Source organism: Dipodomys merriami, unplaced genomic scaffold, assembly GCF_024711535.1.
Source record: "Dipodomys merriami isolate MVZ:Mamm:240054 unplaced genomic scaffold, mDipMer1.0.p SCAF_40, whole genome shotgun sequence".
In the NCBI taxonomy this organism is placed as follows: Eukaryota; Metazoa; Chordata; class Mammalia; order Rodentia; family Heteromyidae; genus Dipodomys; species Dipodomys merriami.
The window spans coordinates 6,751,103-6,776,809 of NW_027205604.1; the positions used below are offsets into that span (position 1 = coordinate 6,751,103).

At 42.4% G+C, this 25,707-nt stretch overlaps 1 protein-coding gene across 2 annotated transcripts in view; it reads right to left on the minus strand.

Moving 5' to 3' along the window:
* The window catches only part of Fndc3b (fibronectin type III domain containing 3B), a 281,337-nt gene that overhangs the window by 205,665 nt on the left and 49,965 nt on the right, over window positions 1-25,707 (minus strand). For both annotated transcript variants that reach the window (XM_069991887.1, XM_069991888.1), the window contains exon 2: window positions 20,355-20,493. In XM_069991887.1, the coding sequence (XP_069847988.1) occupies window positions 20,355-20,465 (111 nt within the window). In that variant the 5' untranslated portion in view covers window positions 20,466-20,493. The remainder of the gene's footprint in view (window positions 1-20,354; window positions 20,494-25,707) is intronic.

A 25,707-nucleotide genomic window follows, 5' to 3' on the forward strand; every position in this document is an offset into this window, starting at 1 on the left:
TTTTTGCTGGCTAATTGGAGATAAGAGTCTTGATCTGTCTGCATAGGCTGACTTCAAACTGCAATCCCCAGATCTCAGACTCCTGAGTGGCTTGGATTACAGGTGTGAGCCAAGAGCACCTGGTTTACATGTGTCTTTTGTTTTGTTTTCGTTTTTGTTGTTGTTGTTTTTCTATTTTATTCGCTAGAAGAGAAAAGGGAAAGCTACTTTTGCAACTTAAACTTTGGGAGGCTGACTGATCAGAACAATAGTATCTAAGACTACCTCCGAAGGCAAATTCTGACTTAAGCTTCAAATGAAAACACCACCAACCACCTGGCACCTGTGACACGTCAGCATATCAAAAACCTTTGTGTGTGGGGGCTGAAGGAGACACATATGTTTGCCTCCTTCTGAGAAGTTCAATTGGTCCCCAGATAAACAAGACATAAGGAGCACAGGGGGAGGAGAGCTCATCACACTTCAGTGGCTTTCAGGGGCTATGAAATGTATCTTCCTTAAACCTGTTTCCTGTAAATGAACACCTATGACTTGGAGCCAATATTTACTATTGTCCACAAATGACTTTAAGAAAAAAAAAAGATATAGTATATCCTAAAGGCTGCAAAAGAGTTTCAGTGAGCAAATGTTTTGTCCAAGTGATCTCATAAAATGTATTTATTTCCTGTAGCTCTGGGGATCAAACCCAATGTCTCCCTCAAGCTAGGCAAGTGCTCTAACACTGAGTATACTCTCAACTCTGCTTTTTTTTTTTCCCCGGTCAGTCGTGGGGCTTGAACTCTGGGTCTGGGCGCTGTCCCGGATCTGGGAGCTGTTCCGGATCTGGGAGCTGTCTCTCAGCTCTTCAGCTCAAGATGAGCGCTCTACCACTTGAGCCACAGCATCGCTTCTAGTTTTCTGGTGGTTAATTGGAGTAAGAGTCTCAAGGACTTTCCTGCCCGGGCTAACTTGGAACCATGATTTTCAGATCTCAGCCTCCTCAGTAGCTAGGATTACAGGCGTGAGCCACCAGCACCCAGCTGCAACAGCTTTTAAACTAACCCTTTCCAACAGGCACTGGCGGCTCACGACTGTAAGTAATCTTAGTTAAGCAGGCGGCCAAGATCTGAGGATTGCTATTCAAAGCCAGTCTGGAAGGAAAGTCAGTGAGAGACTCTTACCTCCAATTAACCTCCAATTTACCACTTACATGGTAAAGCACAAGCCTTAAATGAAAAAGCTCAGGGACCATACTAAGGACCCTGAATTCAAGCCCCAGTACTGGCAAAGGCATGGACACACACACACACACACACACACACACACACACACACACACACACACACACACACACACACACACACACACACACACACACACACACACACACACACACACACACACACACACACACACACACACACACACACACACCATCTTTTTGTTCAGAGAAAACCTGAATGACGATTGATTTACTGGTTGATTGATTGACTGATTGATTGCCTCCATCCATACTCACCTCTGTACTCTGATATCTGCACTTCAAAACACAGCAATCCCTAGATGACATTGAAAAGTAAGCACTGTTTGTTTTCTGAACCCCATCTCTTTTATCCAAATAAAGTTTTCTTTATTTTTCTTTTATTGGGAAGTGATAGCAAATCTTTGTGGCAATAATATCCCACATCCCAGAATGAAAGATAGAGTAGAAAGTCATTTGCAAGACAGTGGCTAAACACCACCTGTGTGCTATGCTCGTTTCTGCCCTGCCCCACCCCCTCCCCACCACCACCAAAGCTTCAGGCAAAGCCCACAGGAAAGAAACACAAGACCAGAGGCTTCCAGAGGACATAATCATTAGGCCAGTCTGTTGCTAACACAACTGAAAGGATAAATGTTCTCATTCTCAATCTTCCTGAACTCAAGGTCTCTTTCTAATGGTTCAAAAGTGTTTCGTACTCTATCAAAAAGCTCAAAAGCTGTTTCCCTCACCAGACTATTTCACATCTGTCAGATGAAATTTGCATGATGTAGACTGTTTTATTAAAACCCTTTCTGCCCAGGTTTTTCCCCCCTTATAATGACTATAAAAATAGTTCCTACTTATTGAACATGTATAACTAACCAGACTTTTACAAAAGATGGGAAAACTGAGGCTCAAAAACATAAAAATCTTGTCCAAAGTCACCAAACTTTAATGTATCTGTCTGAGCTAAACTAGGACCCAGCCTGGCAGGGCAAAAATACATGTTCCCCTATTTAGTACCACCTCCTCCCACTCCAGTAAGCCTGAGTTTCTCACAAAGCCCTCTCGATCAAGATCCTTCAGAAATCTGCCACAGTGGTAGAAGGCAGTGAACTGGATTCAAGACACAACCAACACTAACTGGGACAAGCTCCCTTTTTGAGAGTTGAGGCTCATTTCCTGACGCAGAGGCCCTGCCCCGATTAGGACATGGCATGGAGGTGGTGAAGGACTCTCCCTTAGACACAGGGCAGGAGACATTCTCCTAAAGTCTCATAAAGGATTCATTCCCATGAAGTCATTCTCAAGTTCTGTCATTCCTCCAGATAATCACTCTAAAGCTACAATAACTGCACACCAATCTTCATGGCCAAATAGTAAACACAAGGCAAAGATAATTTAAGGCTTTCCCCTAAAACAAAAAGGACTGGCATGGGAACTGAAGAGCAAGCAGCCGGGCCAAGTGGGATATTGGTTTTTTGTTTGTTTGTTTTTGTCAGTCATGGGGCTTGAATTCTGGGCCTGTGCATGTCCCTGAGCTCTTCAGCTCAAGCCAAATGCTCTACCACTTGAGCCACAGCACCATATCAGGTTTTCTGGTGATTAACTGGAGATAAGAGTCTCACGGACTTTTCTGCCCAGGCTGGCTTTGAACTGCGATCCTCAGATCTCAGCCTCCTGAGTAGCCAGGATTACAGTCATGAGGCCCAGGGCCTGACAAATGGGATACTTTTATGTGCTAAAATTATACAACTTAAGAACTGCAAAAGACAGACACACACAAGAGTTCAACAGGTGGATTTCAGGAAATAATAGCCCTTGAAGAAAGTCCCACTACAACTCTGTCTTCATCAGCAATCTCCATGTCCCAGATAGCCCAGAATTCCTATAGGCACTGCAGACAAAGCCTTAGCAACACCAAGTTCTGACCACCTTTGCCCAGGATGGGGAAGGGAAGTCATTTAAAGAAACGAAGCATTTACTGGCCATGGCAACGAAAGTGAGAAGGCAGAATATAAGAAGGACATTTCAACTCTAATTGTACACTGCCTTGAAGAAGAAAAAAAAAGATTCTATTACAAAAAGAGCTGCTCTGTGCTGAGAATGTAAACACAGCATTCACTTAAATGGAAAAGAAATGTATAATGTAATCTAGCAGGCCCAAACTAAGTTAAAAGAGTCTTTTAAGAGAATCACCAACACTTGAATCTAAAGTTTCAACTACACAACTTTCAAAAGACCAAACTCCCAAGTACGCTTCAGTATGGTTTGTCCCCAGCTAAGAATAACAGCTATCAAATGCCCACATGCACTGGAGCACCATCTTGTCTACTCAAATCACTTCAGTAAATGCATTTTTCAGGGAAAAGTTAAGTACCAAAAAGATCAGTCATCATCCTTTAGTTAAAAGTACTCTCAGGGGGTTAGAGGCATGGCTCAGGTGGTAGAGTGCCAGTCAATGAGCAACGTATCAGATACCTAGTTTAAGACAAAAAAAAAAAATTTTAATGTTGGTGGGATATTAACCAATATTACACTGAATTTGTAGATAGCTTTGGGAAATATTGCCATTTTCATGATATTACTTCTCCCAATCCAGGAGCATGGGAGGTTTTTCTACTTCCTTAAACCTACTTTAATTTCCTTTTTTTAAGTTTTTAAAGTTTTCTCCAAAAGGTCCTTGGCCTCTTTGGTTAAGTTTATTCCTAGGTACTTTATTTTTTTTAGAGGCTGTTACAAAAGGAGTTGCAATTATTTCAGCCTTGCTCTTCTTATTGTTGGCATACAGAAAAGCTACTGATTTTTGTGGGTTAATTTTATACCCTGCTACTTTGCCAACATTTTGGATCAGCTCAAGTAATTTGTGAGAGGAATCTATGGGGCTCTTTAAATACAGGATCATGTCATCTGCAAAGAGGAAGAGTTTTACTTTATCTTTTCCTATTTGAATACCTTTTATGTGTTTCTTGCCTTATTGCTCTGGCTAGGAATTGCAATATAATATTGAAGAGGAGTGGAGAAAGTGGACATCCTTGTCTCATTCCTGATTTTAGAGGAAATGGTTTTAACTTTTCACCATTAAGCATATTGCTGGCTTTAGGTTTGTCATATATGGTCTTTATTATAATGAGGAACATTCCATGGATTCCTAGTTTCTCCAGAGCTTTCATCATAAAGGGGTGTTGGATCTTGTCAAATGCTTTTACTATCATCTATAGAGATGATCATGTGGTTCTTGTTCTTGCTCCTACTGATGTGTTGAATTACATTAATTGATTTACATATTTATGATCCAGCAATCTCATTCCTGGGCATTTATCCAAATGATCACAAACAAGGTCACACTAAAGCTACCAGCACAACTATGTTAACTGCAGCATTATTCACCATAGCTAAGATGTGGGACCAACTCAGATGCCCTTCAATAGATGAATGGATCAAGAAAATGTGGTATATATACACAATGGAATTCTATGCTTTTATGAGAAAGAATGGCATCACCCCACTCATAAGGAAATGGAAAGACGTGAAAAAATCATATTAACTGAAGTAAGCCAAACCAAAGAAACACAGGCTCCATGGTTTCCCTCATTTGTAATAATTAGTATATGTCTAGGATAGTTCTAGCAGGGGATCATAACAGCTCAATAGCTATGTACATGAGCATATAAAATGACGCTAATTGAAATGACCTCCAAACTACAGGTCTCTTTTTGGTTGCTGACCTTGTTGTCCTCAATGTATTGTATCAAGTTCTTTCTTTTTATTTTATTTATTTTATTTCATTTTTCTTTTTCCTTTCACTGTCTCAGATTCTGGTACCCTGCATCTTGAATATACACTTATCTGATTTGGGGAAGGGAATAACAAAATGGTGAAACAAAGGACAAAGGCTGACCCAATGCAACAATGATACTTACAAGACACATACTGGAAGTGAACTTTACAACTTGGGGAGAGGGAAGGGATAGTGGGAGAAAAACAAAGAAGTGGGTAACAATGTTCAACAAGAAATGTACATATTACATTAGTTATGTAACTATAGTTATGTGCTATACAGAGGTACAGCACCTTCACAATAAAATGCAATAAAATAACATAGGTTCATTGAGAACACACTTGAGTCCCTGCCATCACCATTTCTGGCTCATCTTCATTCCTAAGATTGATCAATATTGATTAATTCCTATTGCTCAAACCATACAGCAGTGTCTGCAGGTCACAGTTCTGGGAATCAGTAGTCCTACCTTGACAATGCACACTGAAACTAGCCTATCTCACTTCAGATGCAACTACCTGGTATCTGGTTTTGATCCAATGAGACAGAGCAATATAATCCCCACTGACAAGCCACTTGACACCTCACAGCAGTGGATCTCAAGGCCCTTGAGGAAATATTAAACTGCCTATGTTCCAATATTCCACTGCTTTTAGAATCCATTTTAATGCCAACCATATATGTATTCATGCAACATTGTTCTTCCCTTTCAGATAATATGCCCAGAAAGAATATTCCCATTCTTCTGCTTCGGTTTCAAACTTTTGTTGATGGATACGCTACAGGTAACTGCTCTTCAGGGCAACAGTTTTCCAACAACTTGAAATTAATACTACAGTTGCCTCATACTCTGTGTCCTTTAACATAATTTGGGGGTGCGGGATTAGAAGGATCTGAGAGAAGCAATAAATAGCAAGACCTTCCCTACCCACATTACACAGAACATCCCCCTACTCGGGCCTTGACTTTGTACTGGTTCCATTGCCCTTATGTTAGTCAACATAATGCAATTATTGAAACCTTGATTATTCGACTCAACTAACATATGCTGACATATGCATCAGGCACTTTTTACAAAGCAAGCACTGATGATCAATTTTATGTTGACAACAATGAAATTACACCTGGCATATGAGTTGGTTCTATAGTGGAGAAATATGATTATAACAACAAAAGAGCAGAAGAAATTGTCATTGGAACACATTTAAGGAGGGAGGGAGTAGGTGGCTGGGAATGTAGCTTAGTAGAACACTTGCATAGCATGCACAGTAAGGGAGGGAAGAAAGAGGAAGAGCGAGAGAGAGGGAGGGAGGAAGGGAGGAAAAAGAGAAGATAGAAGAGAAAGGAATGATAGAAGGGAAAGAGGGAAGGAGGGAGGAAAGAAGGAAGGATGGCTCACAGTAGATTCCTAAAGGAGCAACCACACAAGTACATACACAAAGACTATAGGGTATGATGCCTTCCAACAGCTAAAATTTCAATGTGGCTACAGTGGTACAGGCATGGGATGAAGAGTCAAAGTTGAGGCTGCAGAGACAGACCAAACTGTACAAGGCCCTAGGTTCAATCCTTAGCATGGGGGGGGGGGGGGGGGGGGCGGGGGGGAGTGGGCAGGGAGAATAGCTAGTGTCTTCAGATTCTCAGAGTATTAGAGTTGTCTCTGTTGAACAGCTTGGACTCAGGTGGGACTCACACTGAGCTCTCAAAGCAGCACAGTCCTGAGTGCCTATCCCCATGTACACAGAGAAACTTGTACAAATTAATTGATCGTTCCAATTCCTGCCCCTTCAGGACCACGTCCAAAGACAGGGCTGACACTAGTCTCTGCAAAATGTGAAGGAAAAAAAAATGTGATCAAGTTTTTCCAGCCTGCCCCCCTACTCCTCCCCACAGGCCCTCAGCACACACAAGCACAGAGCAGATTCTATACACGTCTAATTGAGGGCCAAGTTTATGCGCCATGACATCAGTGCAGCACAATGAGCCAAGTTTAAACTCCATCTGGGACAAATAATGTCCAGGCACACTGTGACTTCTTTTGTTTATCTCCACTGACTAAATATGTCTTGGTGGTAAATGAACTAACTCTAAGATTTATTTCCCAAGGCCTCCAAAACAATATTCTGCACCCTGAAGCAACTCCCTGCCTCTAGTTCTCTTTCCAAGACTATGCGTAAGTGGTTTTTAACAGAACACATGATTCTGAAACATATTATTAACAGGGCGAGAGGAAAAGTCCAAGTAGCCCTACAGCAATCTGAGACAAAGAAAATGAGAGCCCACTGGCAATTGGGTGCTGCACGTGGCTTGTGTACAAGGCCTGCATGGTTTGCATTCTGGGTCCCCTTGAAAGCCAGAAAGTCAAAATGAGCAACCCAAGACATGCTTGTGCACCTAATGCCTATTTCCTTTCTTTGCAAAGAGTAAACTCGGTTGCTGGTTGTATTCTGGCTTTGCTTAAAAGAAATAATTCTCACTTGGGAATACAAACAACTCATGGGTTCAAATCTTCCAACAAGTTTCATGATTTCTTAAATCTCAAAAGCTACCAAGAGTGGGGTTTGAGGAAGAAATGACAAGCAGAAAGCTCTCTCTCTTGCGCACGCGCACACACACACACACACACACACACACACACACACACACACACACACACACACACACACACACACACACACACACACACACGCAGGTCTTCATGCCATGGAGAAGAACCTTTACCACCACCACCTGTGGACATCACTCTCAGCAGCCACTGACCACAGAGTCAATGGCTTCCCTGTTGCTCATCTCAGGGAAAAGGAAAAACAGGACCCCCACAGTGACCTGACCTAGACTTTGGGAATCCTTCTGCAAAGGGAAACACGGCCCCTGTGCTTCCAAACACTCTACTGACCCTTGGGCCTCGTCAGCCAGCAGAGGACAACTGCTACTTTCTGGAACTAATATGGCAGCCATAGACATTGAAGAGATACAGCCTTTGCTATAAACTTTGTTTACTAAACCAATCCCACGCCTCCTCAAGTGCTTACCTAAGCAAGACTAGTAGACACACTTGACCCAGGATACTCTATCTCCCTGGAAAGAAGGACCTGTATTTCAGAAGAGGATCTGCATTTTGGAAGAGGTCCTATGGGAAATGTATTCCAGCCCTGATTTGCCAGCTGCAAGCACTTAAACTTCTAGGTTTTTGCCTATAAAAATGACTGCCACCTTATGGGATATATGATTACCGAATGAACTGGTGTAGGTAAGTACTTAGCACACTGGTCCTAGCACCTCATAAGCACCAAACTCGTTACTCTTCCTTCCCTTCACTTCTTAAGAAACCAAAACATTGACTACACATTACCCTTTCCAACAATTTCACTTGCCATCCACAAATAAACCAGGCAGGTAAAAGACTGAACGTCTCCTGGTGACCAGCAAACTTATAAAATTTCAGTCAGAAGTAAGGGCTGAAATTCAGTGAAAGCTTTCAATTGGTAAGTGTTCAATAACGAAAATTTGACCTTTAACATTATCTTTTACATTGTTAGGCACAGAAATTTCTGGGAGAGTCAAACTCAGAAACTTTTGTCCTACATTTCCCCCAGAGGGTTCAGAATATCCCATTTAAAAAAAAGAGCCACTGGCCCCTCCAAAGAAGGAGCTAGGGCCTAGAGTGACCCAGTCTTCAAGTCTTCTTAGTGGAGGAATTCTGGAGTTCTGAGTGTGCAGGGTTGAGGCATAGATTACACTTTATAAAGGCACAATGTAATTAGATCTATGTGGTAACTAGAACCCACAGACAGAATAGATGTAAACTAATGCCCAACTTTTTTACACTCTTAAAGAAAAATGAAGATGTCTTCAGTCCTCCATAATTCATATTACCTTAGTATTTTCTATTACTGCTCTTTTTTCATCATGACTAAAGCCACCCAATGAATAGAATAACCACCCCTCCAGAAGGATGCTTTGGATGTAGGCTTGCAAGGTGAAGAACATATGAACAAGTCTTCATGCTGACAACATAAAGCAACACGTAAAATGGCAAAACCAGACAAGACTACAGTTGCCTGGCTCAGATCAAAGCAGCTACCAAGCCATGTCACTAAACAAAATACAGGTGCCAGTGTCGTGGGTCTCTATGGGTCTCTAAGGGTCTCTGGGTTCTACTTTTTATCATCTACTGCAACCAGCATGCAAATTCAAGCCCCCTATGGAGTTTCTGTGAACAAGCCTTGACTGCTCAGCTCTGCAACTGAAACAACAAAGATGGGAGAAAGCCACATGCTCAGTGCAGTCACCAGGCAGGTGGGCTGGGATGTAGGTCAGTGGGAGAACTAATGTGCCTCCTACACTCAAGGCTTTTGAGTTTGGTCCCCGGCAAATCCCCATCCACCGCTCCTCCCACCCCAAATCAAAAGCTAACTGGGGCAGTTCAGTGGAGATAGCAAAGAGTCTAATTTTGGATATAGGCTGACTTGTAAGTCACTATACTATTAACCTGTTACTATCAACCTGTCAGGAATGCCCCATTGCTAATGTTTGCAAAGCAATGAAAATCAATCCTGGTGAACTGAACATTAAACATGATGGAAAACAGACTTGTACAGAACTCCAGGCATTCAGACACAGTGAGACCAAAGGAGAACACTCGTAGGGGAGGAACACAAAGGCACAATGCCTATGTGCCTCTGATCATATAAAATAATATTTATCAAAAGGAACTCCAGGAAATGGAAACAAGTGGTTTTTTCTTTGTTGTTGTTTCTGGTTTTTTTTTTTTTTTGTCTTGTTTGTTCACTTACCTATCTTTGGGAGGGTAAGGGGGAACACAGAAATGTAGGGACAAAGAGTGAACAAAAACAAAATTCAGCAATGGTACCCACTGGACACTACACTGAAAATGAACTATACAACCTTTGGGTAGGGACAGGAGGGAAAAACTGGAATAGAGTGAGGAAAGGCATGACATTGTCTAAAAGAAAATGTACTCATTACCTAACTTATGTAACTGTAACCTCTCTGTACATCACCTGTATAATAACAATTTAAAATTTTTAAAGAAGAAAAGAAACTGGACTTGTGTTATTACCCAAATACATAGGATGGCTCCTAATGTTTAAGGGGTCACTGGAATATTTTTTAAGTATGTCCTCTTAGCCAACAGCTAAAACAAGGCCACAGCTGCCTCTGGTTCTTCTCTGCCTCTGTGTTAACTGCCATTATTTAAAACAGAAGACTTCAGTGAGTTAATTTGCTAGACTGTCCTTTTTTTTTTTTTTTGGGGGGGGGGAGGGGTCCAGTCGTGGGACCTGAACTCTGGGCCTGGGTGCTGTCCCTCAGCTCTTCAACTCAAGGCTAGCGCTCTACCACTTGAGCCACAGCGCCACTTCCGGCTTTTTTCTTTTTGCTTATGTGGTGCTGAGGAATCGAACTCAGGGCCTCATGCATGCAAGGTAAGCGCTCTACCACTGAGCCACCTTCCCAGCCCCTAACTGCCATTATTTGAAACAGAAGACTTCAATGAGTTAATTTGCTAAAGGTAGACTGTTCATTTTATCCAAAGACTTACCTAACTACTGCATGAAGCAAGGATTGGACAGCATGGGGCAGGCCTGGAAGAGGCAGGGCCCGACTGTTCTGGTTATGGGTCATGCTGAACACACCTGCTGCTCATAAAACACACATTGCCTCTCAACAGATGACCTGATATGATGGTTGGTTACTAAGAAAAAAGCCTAGAGCTGCAAAGCAATACCAGCAGAGGTAAGAACACTGAAGTAGTATTCTAATTCCATTTCTTCTGGGGGCTCACCATGTCTATTTTAAAATTACTATAACTGGGGCTGGGAAGGTGGCTCAGTGGTAAAGTGCTTGCCTTGCATGCATGAGGCCCTGAGTTCAATTCCTCAGCAACACATAAGCAAAAAAAGAAAAAAGCCGGAAGTGGCACTGTGGCTCAAGTGGTAGAGTGCTAGCCTTGAGCTGAATAGCTGAGGGACAGCACCCAGGCCCAGAGTTCAGGCCCCACGACCAGACCAAAAAAAAAAACAATAAAATAAAATAAAATTACTATAACTCTGGCCAAGAATAGTGGCACATGCCTATAACCCCAGCACTCAAAAAGTAGACAGGGCGAGTTCAATTTAAGAGGACAAAATAGTCTACACAGCAAGACCCTATTTGCAAAGCTTTCTTTCTTTTTTTTTTTTAATTGTAACACTAGAGCTGATGCTCAGATCAGTGCCAATAATCTGAATGTTGTAGCTAAACATATGACAGCACTCCAGCAAGTAACTTCTTGGCAGTCTGTGTATACTTGAATTTGGAAATGTAGGAGAGGAAAAAAATAAGAATGAATATGTCTGCAGTTGGAACCTGGGAGATTGTTACTAATTTTGTACAGCCTTCTCACTACCATCATGTCGGGAGCCTGATGTGAGTTATTTCACAAGGTCTGCTTTGAAACCAGTCATATGACCACAAAGAAATGTCTGCTTCTGTGAAGCTATTAGGTTCCTGACAAATGCCTTCAAATACTTTGGATGCACAGGCAGCCCATCCCTCCTTCCTGTATGTAAATCCTATTTTCACTGTTCTGACGCAGCAACAGCAGTCATATCAGGTCTAATACAACAAACAGATTTCCAAACAAATCATAGTTGATGAAAAATCTAGTGTGCTATAAATAAAAATGCCTGCTGGGTACAATGGCTCACACCTGTAATACTAGCTACTCAGAGGCTGAGATCTCAGAATAGTGGTTCAATGCTAGACCATACAGGACAGTCTGTGAGATTCTTATCACCAATTAACCACCCCTCCTGGGGAGGAAAAATACAAGCAAGATATGGAGCTGTGGCTCAAGTGGCAGAGCACCAGCTCTGAGTGAAAAAGCTAAGGGACAGAGCCCGGGCCCTGAGTTCAAACCCCAGTCCTGGCTCCAAGAGGAGGGAAAAGCCACATTTATGGAATACCACTATAAGTTTACTTTTTAAAAAATGATTATAAACCCAAATATTTGCATCCATGCTCATGCAACACTTAGATCTAGAATCTGTGCACAGTATCCCTGATCTAGACTGTAAACAGAACCAAGGCATCTGGCACTTAGTGAAGGTTCTGTCACCAGAAATCAAAAACTCCATGGGTCCTAAGTCGAACAATAGTAATACTTCTCCTGAGCCATGGTAAGTAGGCAACATCCTAATTCATTTCCCAAGTCGCCAAGTACAAGTACAAGCTAAGAGCCTTAGTCAACATCAACAAATGGGGACTCTTGAAAACTCTTGATGAGTTGTGCTATTTTTATTTTGAGAGGCATGAGCATGGATGCAGTTGCAAAGGTAAAGAAGTAAAGCACATAGGAAGTGACTCTGTGGCTCAAGTGGCAGAGTGCTCACCTTGAGCTAAAGAGCTCAGGGACAGCACCTAAGCCCAGAGTTCAAGCCCCACAACCGGCCAAAAGAAAAAAAAGTTAAGCATAGGTAAAGTGGAGACAAGGAGGGTAGCCAAGTTTTATCCATCTATTGTTGTCAAGTGACTAGTCAAGCCTTATGCCCTCAGATCTCCAGGTACACAGAAGAAAAATAAAATACAGAATTTTGCGCAAATATTCCATGTGTGTGCTCGCACACACATATGGATGTGCTTAAATTCAGAGCCTAGACACTGCCCTGAGCTTCTTTTGCTGAAGGGTCGTGCTCTACCACTTTGAGGGATACCTCCACTTCCATTTTTCTGATGCTAAACTGAAGAGTCTTACAGACTCTCCTGCCCAAACTGGCTTCAAAAGCGATCCTCAGATCTCAGCCTCCACAGTCTCTAGGATTATATTTGTGGGCTATTGGCTGGAAACAAATCTTCCTTTTTCTTTTCTTTTCTTTTTCTTTTTTTTTTTTTTTTTTTGTTTTTTTTTTTTTTGGTCAGCCGTGGGGCCTAAACTCTGGGCCTGGGCACTGTCCCTCAGTTCTTCAGCTCCAGGCTAGCACTCCACTTGAGCCACAGTGCCACTTCCAGCTTTTTCTGCTTATGTGGTGCTGAGAAATTGAACCCAGGATCTCATGCATGCAAGGCAAGCACTCTACCACTGAGCCACCTTCCCACCCCAAATCTTCCTGTTTTTAAATACAGTCCTCCAGGACAACTTATTCCTTCCTGCTAATGGATACCAAAACTTGAGGATGCTCACAAATAGCACCTTCCTGCAAATTCCTTCATCCCTCCTCCCAAGTTCAGATCCTCTCTGTATTACTTCCTGAATATAGTAGAATTAGGTGAGCATTTGTTAAACTGTAGGAAGTATGTTTAGGAAGTAATGACATGGAGAGACTGCATTATCAGTATAGACACTATTCATTCCCACTTTTCCAAGTATTTTAAAAATCTATGGCAATTAGTAGAATCTGAAAACAAGGAACCAAGGGGCATGATGGGAGGACTACATAGCACCCAAGTATTTTTGTTATTCCTTTTTTTATTGTAAGTTCTTTTAATTAGCCTGTATCACAAATGCAAAAAGTTATGGCTGGGTACTAGTGGCTCATACCTGTAAGTCTAGGTACTCAGGAGGCTGAGATCTAAGGGTCATGGTTTGAAGCCAGCCTGGACAGGAAAATTCTGAGAAACTCTTATCTCCAATTAACCACAAAAAAAAGCCAGAAGTGGTGCTGTGGCTCAAGTGGTAGAGTGCTAGCCTTAAACACCAAGAGCTCAGGGATAGCACCCAGGCCCCAAGTTCAAGCCCCAGTACACGCGTACGTACACACACACACACACACACACACACACACACACACACACACACACACAAGATAGCTGCAGTTTTCATAGTATAGATGAATTAAATTTGCTCTTTTTTTTAAGCCTTCATCCATTTAAAGACATTTACAGAATGTAACTTCAGGTGCCAGGCATAACATGGACAAAAAAGACTGTGTCTACTCTCCCTGCTTTACAATGAAATCAAAGACTGCAGTCAGTTAAAAACAATCATAACGTTAAAACTGCCCCAGAATTTGAAATTGCCATTACTCTTCAATGCGACCTTGCCACCGCAATAGTTTTCCTTAATCCTCTCTTTTTTTGAAGGAAGTTTAGCTTCTACCAGTGAAAGGGTTCTGAGGACATCATGCATCTTATTATTGTGGCCTTTGGCTAATTAAATTCTGCAGTGTCTCCCAACCCAGACAACTCTGGGCTGGCGTAATTACATGTCATATGTCCTAATTATTACGGGTGCCACACATAATGACACCCTCTGATAATATTACATCAAAACTTTCCTGGTTAGCATGGAGGCTATGCATAGGCTGAGTTTTTGGAAGTCTCTGTGGGGAGAACTGGCAAACCCAATGCAAAAAGGACTGGAGAAAAAAAAAAATCAAGCCACAGAACAGAATAAACTCATCACTTTTATAGCTACAAGGAGACCCTCCACAGCAGAGAAGGCCAGCTGTGCAGTTAGAAAGCAGCTCTGATTGAAGAGTGTCTATGATCTGGACCTCTGAAGAACCTGAGATTCTGATGCCAGACATTCAGAGGCCAAGGTGGGCACCAGACAGGAGGACAAGAGCATCACAACACACAGCTTCACTAACAACGATACTGAAAGCCAAGTGTCAAGAGAACTGATCATAAACCAACCAAACAGTTGTTCAAGGCATTCCTAATGTTAGTGCTCCTTTGAATGGAAACCCCCATGGGGCATTCTCATTTAACAACACAGAAATTGGTCACCTGACATGCAAAGCATGAATAATGGTTGCCCACTCCACTTCCAGGCAGACCTCTGGAATGGTTCAGCATCCTCACACTTTTGCTAGCTAGATCTGCTTTCCTGTGTATCTACTCTACCCCTCACACCCTCCTCTGAGTTCTGATCTGCAGTCCAAGCACTTCTATGGCTTGACACATGGCCATTGTTATTTTTTTTAAGTGAAACAGGATTCACTCACCAGCTAAACTGCTCTCTCCTGTTTCTATTCATCTTCCTGCTAAGATACTTGCACAGAAGGATTTGATAAATGCTTATTAAAATGAACACATCTATTATTCAGTCGCTCCTTAATTCTGCCATAAATCTCACATTCCTTGCCACCTAATCTCAGGAGACACAGGCTACTGATATGCTGACACCAGAGGCCTTCGTGAGTTTTTGAGTGGTAGAAGCTAGTACTGGGGCTTGAACTCAGGGCCTGGGCACTGTCTCTTGGCTCTTTCAAGCAAAGTTGTACTCTACTACTCAAGCCACACTTCCACTTCCAGCTTTATGCTGGTTAACTGAGATTAAGAATCTCACACACTTTCCTGCCCAGGCAGGCTTTGAACCATGATGCTTAGCTCTCAACCTCCTAAGTAGCTAGTATTACAGGCATGAGCCACCGGCACCTGGATGCAAGGATAGTATAAACATCTGCGCAAGCTGTACATTCCTTATGCATCATTCTGCTGGAGAATTCAGCTTTCTCACGTTTGGTATTCCAAACTTAACCTTTCGCCTATCTAAGTCTACTTTTTAGAGTGAGCATTGGCCCCAGGAAGGCTTCTATGAGGAAAGGCACTATATATAAAAGGACATTCAGAGGCACAGCTGAATGCCATTTATTTAATGTCCACTCTCACTGAATATCATCTTTATTCCTGAGTACTCTCCCTGGAGTTGTCCATCTACCTCTCTAGGAGAGGTGTCTGTAAAACATCCTCCACTAGGGTTTTGAGAAGTATAAGAGGCCTGTTATATACATGATACTCTTTACGAGTTCCCTGACACAGGGGCTCTCAGTATATTTAGAGACTGAACTTGAGCAATGAAGAATCTGAACTACTAAAAGCAAGAAAAGGCCATCAGGGAGAGCTAAGAAGGTAAAAGCCAGAGCAGAAAGGTCACTGGATGAGGCCAGGAGGGCAGAATTGATATAAAGACATACCAGAAATAATTGATATAAAGACATACCAGAAGTAAGTGCCATCTGAAATGTCTTAGCACATTTAGTACATTTTAATACAAAAGAATGCTCTGGGGAAACTCTGGCAATGTAAATGTCTGAGAAGAAACAAGGATTTTGCAACATAAAAATACAAAAATCACAGAAGAAATGAGTAAAGAAATGTCAAACATTTGGTGAAATGATGGGTGCGCTGCCAGGACTAGACAAAGTCAGAACCGAAATTATGACAGCATTGCTAACCTCCTGTCTCTGAGGGCAAGCTTTGTCACACATGCTCCCAAGCTAGTAAGGCAGATATGTTTTTCTATTTACACTTAACAGGACTGATGTCCTGAAGAAGCATTAAAAGCATTTGTGGGCAATTAATATCCAAGAAGCTTAAAAAAGGGGGGGAGGGGGAGAGAAGAAGTAAGAAAAAATCCTACAGTAAGACACATAGAACATTCACTAGGTGACTTCTATGTGCTGAATGCTAACCAGGAGAGAGAAAGCCACCAATGTAGCCCCAGGCCCCAGGAAGCAGGAGTCCCCAACAAGAATACAAGGTGGCATTTTCCCTTTGTGTATGTACAGATAAAATTAACCAATCAGCTAACTCTGTCACCCTTGTGAACATCTCTGTTCCCAACATAATGGTTTCTTTATCTAACTGGCAAATGCTGTGATTCTTTCCCATTTATAAAAGGCAGAAATTGAGCTGGTATTTATTCTTTCATGCTTACAATTAGCTGCTACATCTTTAAACCTCAAAACAAAGACAGCTGAATTCTATTATTAATAGGTCTGGAAATATCAACACAGATACCAATTTTTCCTGCTCCTCTTTTTTTTTTTTTCTCTTTCTAAATGGCAGGCTATTATTACATAGCCCTGGCTAGCCTAGAACTTAGGACCCACCTCCCTCTGCCTACCAAGTGCTGGAATTACAGGACTGCATCACCAGACTCTGAAAGCACCAATTCTCTGATTACTGAACGATATTCACTGTTATTTATACAGTCACATGGTAAAAAATCAATTAAAATCTAATTCTTGTGAATTATACCTGTAATCCCAGCTACTCAAAAGACTGAGATCAGGACAGTCATGGCTCCAGACTGACTAGCCAGGGCAAAAAGCTCACAAGACGATATCTCAACATACAAATGCAGGGGCATAGTGTCACTTGCCTATCATCCCAGAAGTAAATAGGAAGATCATGCTCCAGGTTGCCCCAGGCAAAAATCAATAATCAACTTCAAAAAATGAACCAGAGGGCTGGGAAGGTGGCTCAGTGGTAGAGCGCTTGCCTTGCATGCATGAGGCCCTGGGTTCGATTCCTCAGTACCACATAAGCAGAAAGAAAAAAGCCAGAAGTGGCGCTGTGGCTCAAGTGGTAGAGCACTAGCTAAAAAGCTGAGGGACAGCGCCCAGGCCCAGAGTTCAGGCCCTACGAGTGGACACCCACCACCCCGCAAAAAAAAAAGAACCAGAGCAAAACAGGCTAGAAATGTGAAGTGTACCTCCAGTGGTAGAACACATACCTAATAGCTATAACACCCAGAGGCAGATAAAACTACTGATGAGCAAATAACAATACTTTATTTAGAAGACAATGAAGCTCTCCAATTTCACTCTTTAGTTATGTCTCCAAGACAAATGAAGACAGATGGTCACACAAGAATTTATACGTGAATGTTCATAATAGCCAAAATTTTTTTCACTTGACAAATTGATTAATAATGTGTGGTCTACTATACACTGGGATATTTGAGGGAGGAGAGGGGACTGGAGGGAAATGAGCATGGATACACTGCTACAAAACAGACAAACCATGCCAGGCACTGGTGGCTCATGCCTATAATTCTTGATACTCAGGAGGCTGAGATCTGAGGATCGTGGTTCAAAGCCAGCCTGGGCAGGAAAGTCCATGAGACTCTTATCTCCAATTAACCACCAGAAAACCAGAAGTAGCGCTGTGGCTTAAGTAGAGTGCTCACCTTGACCTGAAAATGTCAAGGACAGCGCCCAGGTTCAAAGTTCAAGGCCCACGACCAACAAAAACAAAAAACAGACAAACCCAGAAAGGATTCTAAGTGCCAGAGATCGGGCACAAGTAGGAATGCTGCAGAAAATCCTGCAAGAATTCATTCTATGACAGGTCCAGAGCAAGGACTATCTGCAGAGAAAACAGATCAGTGGTTCACTGAGACTGGTGAAAGAAACAGAGATGAGGGAGTGAGTTCATCAGAGTCTTTTCACTATGTCCAAACACCCTAAAATCAATTGTACTCAGGTTTCTGCAAAGCTCTGGTGGTAGTATGCACTTGAATCGTCCCCCACTACAAGGATGAGAAGGAAGGCCGTGGGTAAGTTATTGGATCATCAGGCTGTGACCTAGTCAGTAGATTTACACATTGACAGAGTCATACTTCTATGAAACTATTTGCAGTTGATGGAAACTAAGTGGTGGGCCCAACTAGAGGAAACTGGATATAAGGGGTGAGCTCTAGAAGAATTTACCTCATCCCTGATGGTGCCTGTCTCTGTACCTCTTGCTCTCGCTCTCTCGCTACTGCTCTCTGCTTCCTGGCTGCCATGAGGTGAGTAGCTCGTTCCATCACACCCCACCATAACACTTGGCCTCACTCAGGCTCCCAGGCAGCCTTCCCATCATGGACTGAAACCTCTGGGACTAGGAGCCAAAATAAATCTTTGTCTTCTTCGGGTACTCTGTCACAGTGACAAAAACTTAAAGCTTATGTGAATACACTAAGTTCCACCACGTACTAAATGGGTAAGGTGTATACTACAGGCATTGAAGTTCAATACAAATGTCCATGCTCTCTGTCCAATTGAGTTTTACTGCTTCTTTTTAGAGGACAATCCATTTTTTCTCATTCCATTTGTAATGAGGAAAGCTTTATGAAGAACCATCATCTACAGTCTCTGCTCCCACAAGATGACAAATCAGTTTCCAGTTTAATAGGACTTCTAATAAAGAAAACTAAGAGAATCTCTCATTTAGAGAGCCAGAACCCTGGCATGAGCTGATCTAATCAAATCCAGCTTTCAGGCCCGTTAGTCAGGAGAAGGAGGCTTGAGGAGGCAGGAACTCTCTCCTTCCTGAAGGGTCCCATGCATACTAGAAATGCTCATAATGGGCTGGGACAGCTGGGGTACACTAACAATGCTGTAAGTGTATGTACATGCACACTCTCACACACATACACCACTCACACTCCTAACACACACTGCCAGAAAACCCAGTGCCCCAGACTATAGTGCTCCACAAGAGTCATTTGAGAAGTAGCTACAACACCATCTACCTTAAAAAGTCAACCTAGGAGCCAGCCAGGCGCTGGTGGCTCATACCTGTAATCCTAGCTACTCAAGAGGCTAAGATCTGAGAATCATTGTTTGAAGCCAGCCCCCACAGGAAAACTCCATCAGATTCTTATCTCCAATTAACTAGCAAAGAACCAGAAGTGGAGCTATGGTTCAACTGGTACAGTGTCAACCTTAAGGGAAAAGCTGAGGGACAGCATCCAGGCCCTGAGTTCAAGCTCAACTACCAGCAAAAAATAAAATAAACATGTCAGAAAGAAAACTGAATTGATGCTATCAGAGATAATAATTCCTACTGAATGTTAAGTTCTACTTTTCTTTTTGAAGTTTTACATTCTAAATAGTTTCCCCAAGTGCCAGCTGATTGAGTTCAGAAATACTTTTCTGTCCCATAATTCTGAGTAAGCTAGGGATGAAGGAGTTTGACAAAATGAGCACTCTGGTTTTATGGGGCACATGTTGGGAAGGACTGTTCCAAAAGCTCCAGTAGGTTCATCCTGACCTGAGCACCTTGCCCAGGTCAGGGCACTGTGAAGTCAGAACCAACCCCTCTGGGCTGCCTGTAAATGCTCATGCAAGAGACCAGGGGAGCAGATTCTCAGACCCAGAGAATCCACCCTCTCATTCCAAAGACATGCATAGGCTCCATGACTCATGTTAAAAAAAAAAAAAAAAAAAGATCACACCTTTTGGGGGCTTTTGATGCTTTAAGGATACTAACCAGATGAGGTAAAGTTGCTGTTCTCATAAACAACAGTTTCTGGTATTTTCTTGAGAGCCAAAAAGTAATTTTATAACTTAAAAAACAACAACAAAAAAAAAAAACTTGGCCAGGCACCAGCCTGTAATTCTAACTACTAAGGAAGTTGAGATCACAGAACCACAGTTCAAAGCCAGCCCAGGAAGAAAAAGCTATGCTGGAGGTATGGTTCAAGTGGTAGAGTGCTAGCTGAGCAAGCAAGCTGAGTGAAGGCTCAAGGCCCTGAGTTCACGCCCTGGTACTGGCACTAATACAAACAAAACCTTTGTATCCCAAGAGAAACCAAATGTGGACTGAGACAAGGTGTACTATTTCAGCACCAACCTGCTGGGCCGCTTCCCCGTTCACCAAATGTGGCATCATGGCGACCTCTCCATTCAGAAGTGGGGGCAGTTCCAGAGGGATTTGGTCGGTCATCATCATGGTGACATACATTCATGGAGAAGTTCCCTCCACTGCCTTCCTGCAAGACAAACACCACAAATTTTTGGTTTGGAGTTTTGTGTTTTTGTGTTTTTTCTTTTAAAAAAAAGAACCACAAAAATGAACTGTAACCTAAGCTATACAAAAGTCAGCAATTCTGAATGCACCATCATGAAGTCTGCTGAAACCCAAATTACCCTAATCATAGAGGATTATTATTATTCTGTCAAGCTTCCAGAAGGGGCAGAGACAAGGGGGAAAAAAACACCCTGAACTGGGAGATCAAAACCAGAGTCTCCAGGCAGCCATGTGAATGTAACCTCTAATGCCTCAGCTGGGCAGTTAGTGAAGAACTTTAAAACAGACCAATAATAACAACAATCTTGCCCTAGAGGTCTTTCTGAGGATAAAGTCAAACATTTTCAGATAGTAAAAATGCCAAACAAGCTGATAGCTTACAACTGTGGTCCTTGCTACTTTGGATGCTGAGATCTGGAGGCACCCTGTTCAAGGCCTGCCTGAACAGAAAAGTTGCAAGACTCTTTCTCAACATACAGATGGGCACCATGGTGTATACCTGTCATCCCAAACTACATGGGAGGCTAAGACTGGGAAATCCATGGTTCAAGAGCAGCCCAAGCAGAAAAGGCCTCAAAACTCCATCTCCAAAAAGAGAAGCTAGACATGGTAGTACACACCTGTCTTCCCTAAGTAAAAAATAAGAAAAATCAGGGTACAGCCACACAACCAGGGTGGGAAGTGAGACCTTACCCTGAAAATCACCAGTGTAAGAAAATCACTGGAAGTTCCAGCCTAACAGCCATGCCCAAGGCCCTGAGTTCAGACCCACTGATAGCAAACAAAGACAATGCCAAGTAAAAACCAGGGGATATCATCTGAGAGGCAAAGACATCTTGGTAATCACAAAAGATTTTCCCCTCTTAAGTGAAGGAACATTCCAGAGAGTGAGACAAGACAGGCCCGGAGACTAATGCTAGTACAACACCATTGTCTACCCAGAGTTTTGTTTCTAATTAAAAACCCATCCCTCAAGCTGGGTACCAGTGCTTCAACACCTGTAATCCTAACTACTCAGGAGGCTGAGATTTGAGGATCACAGCTGGAAGCCAGCCAGGTCAGGAAAGGCTGTGAGACTCTTATCTCCAATTAATCAGCACAAAAGGCCAGAAGTGGAGCTGTGGCTCAAAGTGATAAAGCACTATCCTTGTCTACTAAAGCTCAGGAATAAATCTCAGGCACCAAGTTCAAGCCTCAAGACCAGAAAAAAAAAATCTTTCTCCCTTGGAGGGGTGGGAGGGAGAATGCAATTTTTTTCTCATCTTAGTGTTCATTTTAGTGAGCCTTTGTTACAAAAACAGGAAGGAAGGAAGGAAAGAAGGGAGGAAGGGAGGAAGGGAGGGAGGGAGGGAGGGAAGGAGGGAGGGAGGGAAGGAGGGAGGGAGGGAAGGAGGGAGGGAGGAAGGTTGATTTACCCTTTCATTAAGATTTAAAATAATAATTTCATGCAAGCAAGTAAACAGATGTTAACTGCATATACTACAATTATAATATATGTAATATAAGCTGGCACAGTTTTTCTTTGGCTTTTTGCTGATTAATTGGAGAGGAACAATAAAGTCTCTTGGACTTTCCTGTCGAGGTTGGCTTGAAACTGTGATCCTCAGCCTCCTGTGCAGCTAGTATTACAGGCATGAGCCACTGATATCCATCTATTGTCATTCTTGAACAACTCCATCCCAGATACCCCACTCTAGACAAAGCCCTCCCAATGAGGCAGAAAAGCCACCCAAGAGATAATAAACATTTTTTTTCCTTTTAAATAAGTAGAAATTTACACTACACATTATCACCCCCACTTGGAGGAACTAATTATTTAAGCAGCAAGCTAGGAAGTCTTGTCCCAGCAAAGTCAACACATTCCCTAATAACAGGTCTTATAATCAGGTGTTATGAGTACCACCATGCTGTTTTATTAGGCAATTGCTCATGTCCTACACAAATAAAAGTACAAAGCACAGAGCACAAGGGTTTATCCCCACGAGGAAAACAGCCTTCTACATGAAAGCTCAGGTCACCTTAGATACTCTCAGGTAGATGTGTTTGACTGGGAGTGAAGTGATCGAGAAGGACCACTTCACTCTCGTTTCTAGCACTTGATCCTAGGAGCAGGGCAAGGAAAAATGGCAAGTCTTTTTTTTCTCTCAGATTGAGAAAAAAGAAAAAAGACCTCCTTCTTAGGTGTGATTTATTCACTGTATCCTTGAAAGTCAGTTGGGTCACAGTTAGAAATGACCCCTGGCCTTGCCCATAAAGGACTTCCAGACACTGGATGAAGGAGCTAACAGCAACAGTGATTCTCCCTTGCCTTCCATAACAGCCTTCCCTTCCCCTCCTCACTGGGACAGCACCGTTCAGCTCCTTTCCCCAACAGATGGAACCTGCTCTCTTCTGTGTCACCCAGTAGGACAGAAGAAGTTAACCAGCTTCTGGGACTGCCCTAAATCCTTGCAAGTTCTGTAGGTCATACTTTAAGTCAGAGCATAGAAAATGACAGTACATGTTGGGGAAGGGAGGGGAGGGGAGGGGGAAGGAAGAAGGGAGGAGAAAGATTAGGGAAGGGGGAGGGAGGAGGAGAGGGGAGGGGAAGGGGAAGAAATTTAGTTTCAACCACAGGCCCTCACAATCTCTCCCCCTAACCCCACATCCTAACACTAAAACCACAAGAACTCCATGCCTTTCCTATTCTTTTGAATGAAAGGGATGGGAAAGAAGCCATGTGGCATTTGTGACTCATGACTCTCTTCTAAGAGAGCACATCCCTGGTTTATCAACTACTTCTGGGTTCAATAAATGGCAGGAGTCAGGGGTTGGACAGGGAAATAAGAAAACAAAATGAATACAACTTTGCTGTTAGTAAGACGAAATGTCTTTCAAGTATGAGTCCAAAGCTTTTTTTTTAATGTTATTTTAAAAATAATATCCCAATCAGATGGCAGGGACTCACAGCTTTAATCCTAGCCACTCAGGAGGCTGAGATCTGAGGATCACAGCTCAAAACCAACCTGGGCAGGAAAGTCCATGAGATTCTTAATTTCAATTAACTACTAAAAAGCCAGACATGGAGATGTGGTTCAAGTGACAGAGCATTAACCTTGAGTGAAAAAGACTAAGGGACAGCACCCAGCCACTGAGTTCAAGCTCTAGTACCAGCACAAAAATGAATTTTAAAAATCACCAAGTGTCTGCTAGTTCTATACTTCTCTAGACAACTGGCTTATTCCAAGTTTTCCTACTTCAAACTGGCCAACTTCACAAAAATGATCAAATCAGGGCTTGAGTCCTATTTCATGAAAATTTCCTTCTTTACTATCCCAGGGTGGTAGTTCACACCTGTAATCCCAACTACTCAAGAGGCTAAGGCAGGAGAATGTCTTGAGCTCATGACGTACTAGACCAGCCCTACCAATTTAGTAGGAACCTGATTGAAAACAGCAAATGAAAAACTAAGCTGGAAATGATGCATCACTAATATCAGCCATTCAGGAGGCTAGATCAGGAGGACCATGCTTTGAGACACGCACAGAGTAAAAGGTCATGAGATGCTGGCTCAACCAATAATAAGTTGTGCAAGATGGTACACGTTTGTCCTCCTAGCTTCTCAGAAAGCAGAAATGGGAGGATCATGATCTAGGACATCCTGTGCAAAAGAAAGTAGAGTGTATTCAAGAAAATAACAAAAACAAAAGGGTTGAGAATATAGCCCAAATAAAGAGCAATTAGCAAGCCCTGAATTCAAATCCCAGTACCACCACCACCAGCAGCCCAACAAAACTGATTCCGATACTGAAAACTTTATTGTAGGTAAGACTTGAGAACACTGTCACAATTATACCAAAGTAATGTCTGTCTACTTCTATAATATTAATGAAGAAAAGTAACTGAGCTTCTTGTGGAGGAGATGGAAAAACTGTATCAATAGTCAACAGGATCCTTTCATAAACCATAAACATCCTGACTTTTCAGAAAATGATTTATTTTTCTGTGCTCTGTTTTGGAAGCTATTAAGAAATAAATGTGTGCTCTAGCCTTTTAAAAACAGTACCACCTTAAGAGAATTAATGGTTTATGAGGAATTGCAATATACAACCAAAAGTTAAGAACACTTCATTCAGGACATCAGCCTTTTGTGTCACTGGTTCATGCCTGTTTATGTCACAGTGGCAATAGAAGAGGAAAATCTAGGCAGGTCCAATTTCAATAAGGAATCAAACAGCACAGAAATAATAGCAGCCTGGATCACCCCACCCTACAGGTGGCCTTGATGTGTAAATGCCATTGTCATAAGGACTGACAATTTCCTAAAAGTGCACTTCCTTTCTGTGTTTTATTAGCAAGACTTACAAAGATGGGGTGGGGGGAGAAGAAAAGAGAGAGGATGAGAAGAGAGGAAGGGAGGCAGCTAGTTGGACACATTCTGGCAAGGACTGGGGACATCAAAGTACCACAATCTCCTCTGTCCTTCTTGATCCACACCAGGTTTGAGAGGCAAATTCTTAGGCTGGTGTTTCCAGACTTAGAAATTCTGGAAGTGCAAAAAGAAAAAGAAAGGAACTCTGGTAGTTAACATTCTAAGTATTCCCAGCAAAACTGGATGCCTCTTTTCATTTATACAATAACTATGGGAAATGCACAGCATCAACAGAAGGGGGGGAAATTAAAAGGAAACTGGAGCAGACCACTATCTTCATTACCTCTGAAATTCTGAGAAATCTGTTCATCCATCAACATACACTTGTTCGGCCACTTCCAGGACTGTGAGAAGAGGGCTTACCTCTGCCTTCCCAGGAACCCTACACCAGCTCTGCATGAGACATTAGCATGGGGCCCCTGTGGCCCGATGTGGGGCACGGCCATTGGACAGAATCCGAGAGGGAGGGGCTGCCCGCTGACAGGCCCTAAGTCTCTCCAGTCCACTGCCAACTGGTAAGCACTTGGTCCTTTGCTTCTTTAGAAAACCAAAGTAAATAGCACAAAAATAAAAACAAAATAAACAAGGTAGAAGGAGAAAGACTGAGGGTTGTGATTAGGACTTGTCACAGCTTTAAAAACAAACAAACAAAAAATTTTAACACAGAGAACAACTCTAAGCAAGGCACCTGTGGCTCACATCTGTAATTCTAGCTACTCAGGAAGCTAAGATCTGAAGATGAAGGTTTAAAAGCAGCCCAGACAG